Source organism: Oratosquilla oratoria, chromosome 35 (genome assembly GCF_046742065.1).
Source record: "Oratosquilla oratoria isolate Oo_2021 chromosome 35, ASM4674206v1, whole genome shotgun sequence".
In the NCBI taxonomy this organism is placed as follows: domain Eukaryota; kingdom Metazoa; phylum Arthropoda; class Malacostraca; order Stomatopoda; family Squillidae; genus Oratosquilla; species Oratosquilla oratoria.
Genome location: NC_134811.1, coordinates 2292079 through 2302078, shown reverse-complemented (window position 1 = coordinate 2302078; position 10000 = coordinate 2292079). Strand labels below are relative to the sequence as shown.

The 10000-nt window shown below is 36.9% G+C and overlaps 2 protein-coding genes across 9 annotated transcripts in view; one reads left to right on the top strand and one right to left on the bottom strand.

Annotated features, from left to right (window-relative positions):
• The window catches only part of mRpL36 (mitochondrial ribosomal protein L36), a 13292-nt gene extending 6145 nt beyond the window's left edge, over positions 1-7147 (bottom strand). The window contains exons 1-2 of one of the 7 annotated variants that reach the window (XM_076173847.1): positions 6986-7044; positions 4828-4879 (exon numbers count right to left, since the gene is read on the bottom strand). Coding sequence is in view for 2 of the 7 variants with exons in the window: in XM_076173843.1 (XP_076029958.1) it covers positions 7086-7132 (47 nt within the window). In the remaining 5 variants the exon portion in view is untranslated. The other 6 variants (XM_076173848.1, XM_076173843.1, XM_076173845.1 and 3 more) reach the window with 6 other exon arrangements.
• A 190-nt stretch (positions 7148-7337) lies between these two features.
• Positions 7338-10000, top strand: part of Usp10 (ubiquitin specific protease 10) — a 21913-nt gene continuing 19250 nt past the window's right edge. For both annotated transcript variants that reach the window (XM_076173842.1, XM_076173841.1), the window contains exon 1: positions 7338-7495. In XM_076173842.1, the coding sequence (XP_076029957.1) occupies positions 7457-7495 (39 nt within the window). In that variant the 5' untranslated portion in view covers positions 7338-7456. The remainder of the gene's footprint in view (positions 7496-10000) is intronic.

Below are 10000 nucleotides of genomic sequence, written 5' to 3'. Positions count from 1 at the left end.
CCTCATATGCTTCCCTTGTTTTACTTTACAACAAGTCTTCATATGCTCACTTTCACCTTTTCATTACACCATTCACTACCTTTCCTTCTATTCCCTCCCATCCTTCTTGTCCTACATACTATCTTTCCCCACTTTGTCACCTTGAAACACCATTCTTCTTCTACTACTTCCCTTTTATCCTTCACCACCTTTCACACTTTCCTCAGTTTCTCCTGGTATTTCTTCACATTCAATTTGCTAACTCTCATTATCTCTCTACCTCCCACCCTTTTCCTCCACTCTCAATTTCCCCTCTACCAAAAAATTATCTGAAACCCCCACACTCTCTCCTCAGAAAACTTGAATGTCCAGAACTCTTCAAATATTTCCTTTATGTACCACTACATAGTCCATATATGACCTATCAACCAACATTCTGTTCATCTCCCTTTCCCATGTATACTTATGCTTGGCTCTCTTCTTAGTGTTTGCTATCATTATCTCCCTTTCTTTCCAATATCATGTCTCTACCATAATTCTTAGTTACCACTCCAAATATACATACTACTCCATCTGACTCATCACCTACTCTAACATCACGATCTCCCAACACCACTGCATTTACATTCCATCCAAAACTTTCTAAACACTCCTCATGAACCCAAAAAGCCTTCCCCTCTTCACTTTTCTCAGTGCCAGGACCATGTGCACCCGTAAATACCTAAATCCCCTATCCTAATTTCATCTTCACTAATATTAAGAACATAAGAATGAAGGGGACTGCAAGAGACCATAAGGCCTACACTAGGCCTATTAACCTCAGACATTTCCCTCCACCACACACTTTCCTATCTCATCACTTCCCGGTACAGCCACTCCTTCCCTCACTTCCCCTCTCATCACTCCCAAAACCCTCACCACCACACTCCCAAACTCATACTCAAACCCCTTCAACTTAGTTTCACTAAATACTAATATATCCATCTTCCTTCTCATGAAAAACATCAATCTCTTCCCTTTTACTCTCATCTGTACCACAACAATGCAATATCTAATACCCAGTTATAGGGTTCTGGTTGGACTCCTCCTCATACACCATCTTATTCCTTAACTTTTTGTACAATAACCATATAAACAGCAAGATCCCTAGTTCCATCATTCCATCCCACTTAGTCACCTTTGACAACACACATGGGAAATACAGTGGCAGAATTCTTCCCCCTTCCCCCTGAACAAGGTATACAGAAGAGACAGAGTCATAGAAGTGATAAAGGATAGTTTCAAGGGACAACTGAGATACAAAAGTAGCTTCATTCTTCTATGAGTAGAGATTTTAACATACATAAAGGATGTGTGACTCCAGTCCATAGGGAGAGGAGGCAATGATCTATCCTATTATTATTATTACAATAATAATAATTTTTTGGTTGGGTGTGGGATGGATGTGCAATAATAATATTTACCACAAGTTTCAATGTGGGCAAAACCCATGGCCCAAAAACACTAACAATGGTCCTCAGGCCCTCTCAAAGATCTTTGGGAGTGGAAACAATTGTTTGTGTTGTATTGGTGTAGGACACTTTCTATGTCACTAGCTGAAATTAGTAAGAGGGGAGCAGTCACTGCATGTCAGCTCTCTGTGTGTGAAAAGGTGTACAAAATAAATTTAAAGCTAACAAATATCTGAGCTCAGTCCAGAGACTGTCAGCCCCTCTGGGCTACACATCTTGATGGAGGTGAAGGGGTTACTGATGTACTTGGTTTATTTGGTAATATCTTGAGGTCTTTCCTCACTGTTGTGGTGGTCCACCACTGCTACCAGATCTGGTGTCCCTGTAGAAAGAGGCCCACTTGATCTGGTGTGGTGTTAGAGATCCTACATCTGCTGGTGTAGCCTGGTACTGGGGGCTCATCTGGCACAGATTTATAGGAATTTGTCCATGCTAGCAACCACTGGGCAACCAGTGATGTTCCTTAAATTATTGGACAGTGCATGAAAGAATTTAAGCCCATCATGTGCCAAACTGGACACCAGCAGGGTCTTGGCTCTTGATGGGGATTTGGATGGTATACTCCTTCTGTTGCACTTACGTCCTGTTCTCTCATTGTTTGTGGGCTGCAGGAGTCCTGAGGCTGTAGGATTATGTACTTGTTGCTCCAGGACCTTCCAGATATAGATGGCCCTGTATCTGTCCCATCTCCTTTGCTGAAGATAGCCCCAGCTCCCTTTAGCAGTTCCAGTAGTCAAAGTCCCTCAGTTCTGCTATTTGTTTGGTATAGGACCTCTGCACTGCCTAGAGCAGCTGCATGGGCATTCCAGAGGGTCAGCATTACTATTGGCTTCCTTGTGACACAGGTCCTGAGGACCCATCCAATCATCTCTTTGGCCCTTTTCACTGTCTCTGTGATATGTTGTTGGATGGAGCAGAGTTCACAAAGGGTTGCACCCAGATATTTGATGTATGGATATGGGGTGATATCTTGTCTTTCAGTGTGTAGTGAAGTTGTGTTCTTTGTAGTTTGATCTAAGCCATGCCTTAGCATTTAAAACTTTCCCTCATTAAAGGTCATGTTGCTTCTCCTGGCCCAGGCATATACTGCGTCAAGATCTCGTTGTAGGAAGACACTTCTCCCTCATTTATTACAGGGCAGCTTATACTTGCGTTATCGGCAAAGGAGGAGAGATGGGAGCCTCTCACACTCGAGCCAATATCACTTATGTGAATTAGAAAAAGGTTGACAGGTTTAAAAAATGGGCAGCTCTGACGTCCAAGTTCCAGGACCACCACAAGTACCCATCAATGGTCCCACACAGTTTTTTATAATCAAGAAGACAGATTCCATAAAACAAAACATCAAGAATAATATATGTACTGGTATACACCAAAACCTCCCTAGTTGAATCTATACAACATGTCACTCTATGTTTGTCATTTGTAGTGGAATCTATATGCAATTCTAAGTTTTTCATTTGTCACTTATTTCAGGTGTGCTGATCATTGTATCCAGACAGAAATAATGGTAAATTTTTAGAGAGGCACACCTACGCGATATACCAATAGAATATTAAATAATAATTTTGTTAATCATAACTCATCAATGTAATACAGACGCTCCTCAACTTACGTTTTAGTTACGTTCCGAACGGCCGAACGTAAGTTGAAAATGAACGTAAGTTGTTACTGTACTATACATCCGTAAATTCTATTACCGTATCTTATAAAACACCCCTAAATCATTAATTATACACATAACATTGTAAAATAATAACATTAATTTCAAATAAATTAAATTCAAGCAACATAAATTGAGATGGTGGAGGAGGAGGGGGAGGAGGAGGAGGCAAGGCATGTTCAGTTTATCGTTTGTGCAATGTAAACAATGGACGCAGCGTCATACGCAAGTATCTTTTGAACTACAGAGAGCGCGCTAACCTAAAAACTTCACTCAATTTTTTTTTTTACAGTCAGTTCAAACGTAAAATCGAAAAAACGTAAAACGAATGAACGTAAGTAGAGGAGCGTCTGTATAAGTTATTATCGGCAGAAATCAATAAGAGAAAAAGTTGCTAAAAGCTAGACACAAACATAGCCGCTTCAACTGCCATCTTTGTTTCGGTAGATGCAGAGGTTGAAGAAATTAAAATATAATAAATTTGTCTATTCTAACCTAACCTACCTACCCAGCCTAACCTAACCTGCATTTAGTAATATGGTACCTGTAATTCTAGAGGTCATCAGGGTCATTGTCTTCAACCTCTGAATCTATCAAAAAGATGGCGACTAACGGAGTCAATGCAACTTCGTTCGTTTGTGCATAGCTTTTAGCAACATTTTCTGTTATTGATTTCCACCAAGAAAAATATGTATTACATTGATGCATTATAATTTACAAAATAAATATCTAATTTTCTAATACTGTATTGCATAGGTATGCACTACAAAAATAAATAAATAAATAAATAAATAATAAATAAATAAATAGATAGATAAAAAAAAATAACTGTCCAATGACTCATAGGTAATTTACTCCCCAATAGATCATCTTGACCACCTTAATACACATCAAATTCTCGTGTGCAGCATTGGCTGCCATATGTACAATGCATCACACTACTCACATTATAAAATATAAAGTCACTGCTGTATTACTCATTCTCTTTTCCTTTGAGTGATAGTAAACACAGAAAACGTGACCAAACCAGTTCACAGAATCCAGGGGTAACTCATGTACAACTACAAAAAAATATATGTAATCAAGATGCCGATGCCAGCATCCTCGTGTACCCACTCGTGCCTCATGACGCATACATAGGCGTCATCATACCGAAGTGGTCACTTACTCAGTTACTTTTATATACAGACACCAAAATTTTCCTATTAGAGTAACTCATCAAAGTGAAGGGTGCACAGTTCTATACGAGTCTTCAATCCTACCCATCCATCCTGTCACACAACACAACCACAACCAACTGAAAAAAGCTACTTGCAGCATGTTATTCAACTTGTATAACAACCTATCACATACACCTCACATCACATCCACACACAACAACACACCCAGATAAAAACAAAAAAGGGTAAATTTTTAGAAGTGTAAACCTATGCAATATAACAATAGAAAATTAAATATATTTTTTTTAATTATAACACATCAGCATAGTATACATTGTTCTTGGTGGAAAGCAATACCAGAAAAAGTTGCTAAAAGCTATACACAAACAAGCGTAGGTGCTTCAGCTGCTTGAGATGCCATCTTTGTTTTGGTTGATGTGGAGGTCGAAGAATTTAAAGTATGATAAATTCATCTATTCTATCCTAACCTAACCTGTATTTAGTAATGCAGTACCTGTAATTCTAGAGGTCGTCAGGGTTGTCGTTGTCCTCTTCAACCTTCGAATCTATCAAAATAAAGACAATGTTTAAAGGAATCGACACAACTTTATTCGTTTGTGCATAGCTTTTAGCAACATTTTCTGTTATTGATTCTGCCAAGAAATATATCTATTTAATTGATGTATTATAATTGACAAAATCAGTATTCAATTTTCTAATGCTATATCACATAGGTGTGCACTTCTAAAAACATACCAAAATAAGGCCACCAAGACAACATCCATACCACAATGGAAATAAGCTTACATGCTTTTTTGAGTTATCCTTGGTATTTGTAATTATGATTTCAAACTATGTTCTTTTCTTTATCAGCACTTCATGTATATTGATTCAATGCCAAATAAATTACTTACTAAATACTCCATTCTTTACTAAATTCCCTAAGACATCAGCCTAACAGAAAAATCCACTCATGACAAAAAAGTCACTGTCTAATGTGACTCGTGTTCAAGCCATCATCTAACTTTAAAACAGTACCAACACAGAACAGTTACAGTTCAAAACAAAAGGCCTGGCCACAGTATGAGTATGAAATTGCCTCAAGTCTTATAACCGCTCATTATACTTCATCCTAAACTGTCCTATTTTAGCCATATCCAGGCAAGACTACAATAACTTTCCTTTGCCTTGAGTGACTTGTGAGCAAATTCATTGGCAGTGAAACTCATCTAGATTCTAGAACCTATCCTATGGGTCTCCTGCAAGAAAGTCATACAACAGTGTATTGATTGATGGACCCCTCCTATACTACACATGACAAGTAAACTTGCAATATTAATATTCTTGAGAATACCCACTCTTATTTTGATAAACTAATTTAAGAAAAAAATTAAGTTAAAAAATGTGTTAAATTAACTACCCAAAATAGTGAAATGGAACCCGATCACTGTCATAAACTATGTAATTCGTTACATTTACTCTAGTCTATGCGATTTACTATGGAGAAAAAAAAAATGGGTGGATTAATTTCTCAAAGACAAAAGCAAATTGAATATAGGACCAGGTGGCCTTAAAGAAATTGGACACCTGGAAGGGTAACAGTGGCGGATCACCGTGGCTGTGACAAAAAAAATGGGTGGATTAATTTCTCAAAGACAAAAGCAAATTGAAAATAGGACCAGGTGGCCTTAAAGAAATTGGACACCTGGAAGGGTAACAGTGGCGGATCACCGTGGCTGTGAAGAAGTCTTCTAGACGGATCTGGGATATAATCCCTCCCGGACACAATCCCCCAGGACAAAATACCTCCGGACAATATCCCTCCTGGACAGAATCCCTCCACAAAAGTGAGCGGGCTGGACAAAATCCCCCCACATTATTCAGATTAGGCATTAGCAGCTTTCCCATTATATACCATCACATGCAAAGCAATTAACATCGTACTTTACCGAGGTGCTAATGCATGCAGTACAGACATTTATATACTTGTTAGAATAAATCATTTATAAAAAGTTTATTTAATTATTGCTTCACTACTACACCTTACAAACATATGAAAATATTATATATATATTAATATACAAACATATATTTACATATACAGTCAAATATCATATGAGAATATATATAAAAATACATTAATATATTATAATATTGAAATACATAAACATATACTCAAGGAGGGATTCTGTCCAGGGGGGATATTGTATTGGGGGGATTCTGTCCAGGAGGGATATTGTCCGGAGGGATTTTGTCCGGGGGGATTGTGTCCAGGAGGAATTATGTCCGGACACCCTTCTAGACATATCCACGTAGGGAAAAGGGAAATCGTGCATGCACAGCAGGAAAAAGTTAAAGTACTTAGAATTTATCACGACTCTTGCTGTTTCTAACCCTAAGTAAGGGTAATCATTTTTCACCTAAACCAGGTAAAGCTGGAGTTTAGGTGATCAGATGCCATTTACTCATACATTTTTACAGGTAATGCTGCAACTCAATTCCTGTTTGTATACATAAATTAAAAATAATCTAATCTTCATGTACCCGTGTCAAAAGGTCCATATTAGTATGTGTCATATATTTCTAGTTCATTAATACAGTTAAAGTGGTATTCTTTGAACTCTCAACCTAAGCATACATAAGGTGAATATGAAGAATCAATTACTTTTTACCGTGATTGATTATCTTTGAAATAAAATTGTATTATCCTTAGCTATTTTGCAGACGATTTACATGTAAACAAATATCAAACTACACATGTGGGACAATTACCTTATAGACGTTTCATAATCAAAGTTAAATAGAATTGAGTACTCCATAAGAGTATTCAAGTATATTAAAGCTTAAATACGCATTGTTGCTGTTTTTTTATAAATATTGGGCTAACAGTTCCATTTCATAATGAATTAAATAATGAAGTAATTACTAAAATAGTCATCACTTTGTCTTTATATACATTTCTTCTCTCAAATGTACACTGAATAATTTTAGCGACGAAATATTCCTATTGGACAATTTTTGGCGGGACATTTGGGTTTGACCAATCATAACACTCGTTTCATTCCCGGTCTCATGCGCTCCTCCATGTTGAATGTGTAGACATTTGCAGTGTTTGAAGAAACTATGAGCAACGGAGTAATGACATGATAAAGAACTTATCCAGCATGTCCTCCATGTCGCAGGTGAGTGTAAGAGATTTTAGATTTGCTAGATGTACATAGTGATGAAATTCATGTTTGTTTTCGTCGCTAGCCCAATGTTCCAAGTCCAACCGAGCCCCGCCAGCTCATGGACAGCGAGGGGTGGTCATGTTTATGCCAGAATTCCTGGAAGTAAAAGGTTTTGCTCAACTTTCTTTCAACCAAGGTTTTTTGTCATCATTTTCGCGCATAATTTCAATATTGAATTCTCTGGTAGTCATTATTGTGGTGGGGAGGTAGCCGATACTTGTCGATGGACAAGCGTGAAGGAATTGTTGATCTCCGCCAGCGGAATGGACGTGGGTAGTCGGGTCCACATGGAAGAAGAGACCATCCATATTGTTTAGCGTGGTCTTGAATTTGTTGAATGTTTAAACATTGTATTATATTCTGTGTGTTTGTTGAATATATTGAGGTCATGAATGGGAAATGTTAATTGTTCATTAAAATCAATTTAGGTAGTTGCATTGATGTACCTAGTAGGTAAGTCTTCAATGGCTTGGCTAGAATTGAAGTAATAATGATTTGTGTTTACAAGTGAATAGTAGGTGGCTATTAAATGAAATATTTTGCTCTGCATGGAAGTCAAGTAGCTATTGTTAATTACTTAAAAATCACAAATTATTGAAACTAGGGATGCTGTGTATTCCATAGGTTATATATTTTTGGCAAGTTCTTTGTGATATTTGGCAAATGTTAACTATGCTACTGATGAATATATCATGTGGTTTATATTTTGCCATTGACATTGGGTCTTACTATGTGTTTGTAGTGATGTCTTGTTCAGTCCATTTCACAAAATGTCGTACTAATAAAGACTGTCCTCACATAGGGTTATTTCCAGTAATTAAACTTCTCTCCACATGATTACTTTGCTATATGTAATTTTTTTACAAGTCCAACCATTATAGTTTGGTCAATTTTTGTTTGAACTACATTTTTTCGTATGTAAAGTTGTCAATATCAGTATTATCGTATCATGTTGTATTTTATAACTATTATTACAGTATTGTTTAATACTTTAGGTGTCATTAGTTTTTTCTCTATATGTAATGAGTTGTGTCAAAGTTTATTATTTATAAGAACATGGTGACGGTCTGAACTTCCTATATAATTTTTTTTTTTTTTTCTCATAATGAGTCGTGCCAATGATATTTATTTCAAGTACATATGATTTATCATGTTCTGTTCTTAGTTATATTACCTGTTTGAATGTATCTAGATTCATCGTATTTTAAGAGAACCCCAATGGAAATCAGTTTCAAATGCTTTTTGTGTTATCCTCGTAATTTCGTAATAGGATTTTTATCTGTGTATCGGTGCAAAATAAAAACTAAAAAGATAAACTACGTACAATGAAATGATCCAAATATAGACCAAATGTTTATGGCAAAATAGTAATTGATACAAAAGGCAAAGTAGGAAAAATTAGCAGCAGGAGAGAGGGTAAGTCATATTCTCTCTCCTCTCCTCTCCCCCATCTCCCCCCTGACCCACCCACACAAACATGTAAACCTTGTTTTTATATATAAATAATTTCTCATAAATGTTGTTACATATGAGAACATCACACTTCATTACAGGAAAAGATGTTCTGGAAACAACGCCATGCAGTGCATGGAATAGGAATTAAGTTAGGTCATTCTTCCACCAATAATTTACAATGAGATGGGTTTTGTTGAAGAGTAGATATGGGGTGCATCAGTAGGAACAAGTAGAGCACCCACTGTAACTTATATTTGAGAATTTTTATTACAGTCATTAAGAATGTATATCGTTAAATGAGTTCATGCAGTTAAACCCTTATCTCCAGCCAAAATTATCATTGAACCTTGTAATTACAAAGGTTTCTGATTTTATCCTTGATGACTGCCGTCACTTGCCCCAGCTCGCTCTAGAGTCCAAAGGGCAAAGGCAAGCTTTGGCTACAACTAAGCACTTGTCGTAAACTTGGCACAACTTTTAGGCACTACAGTAGCAAGTATTTGTCTAACCAACCATGTATACCCGAGTAACAAATGTAAATACAGTACTACCTCTCATTAACAGATGTTAATTAGCTGTGTTTTCGGTGCTGTTGTTCAGTGCGTGCAATCACTATGCCACCCAAAACACTCCAAATCAACGGATTATTCACATCGATGGACACCGTTACCCCCCTTTTAGTCCGTTAATGAGAGGTAGTACTGTAGTGAATTACATTCTGTATCTACACCAGTCCTTCAATATGCGTATCATCCCAATACGCAAATTTACGTAAAACAAAATTTCCTACTGTCCCCTTTTTATGCATAAAATTTTCAGTCGTACAAGATTTCTTGTAAAACGTTCAGCCTGGTCCAATTTATTTCTCATTGAATTGAGTACAGTATTCATGTTATATGACTGTTTCATAGAACTCAGTCCTTTCTCAGATACGTAGGGATTGGTATATTTTTATATTTAATTTTTATGTGACTTATGGATTGTTTAAGGAAACTTAAAAGC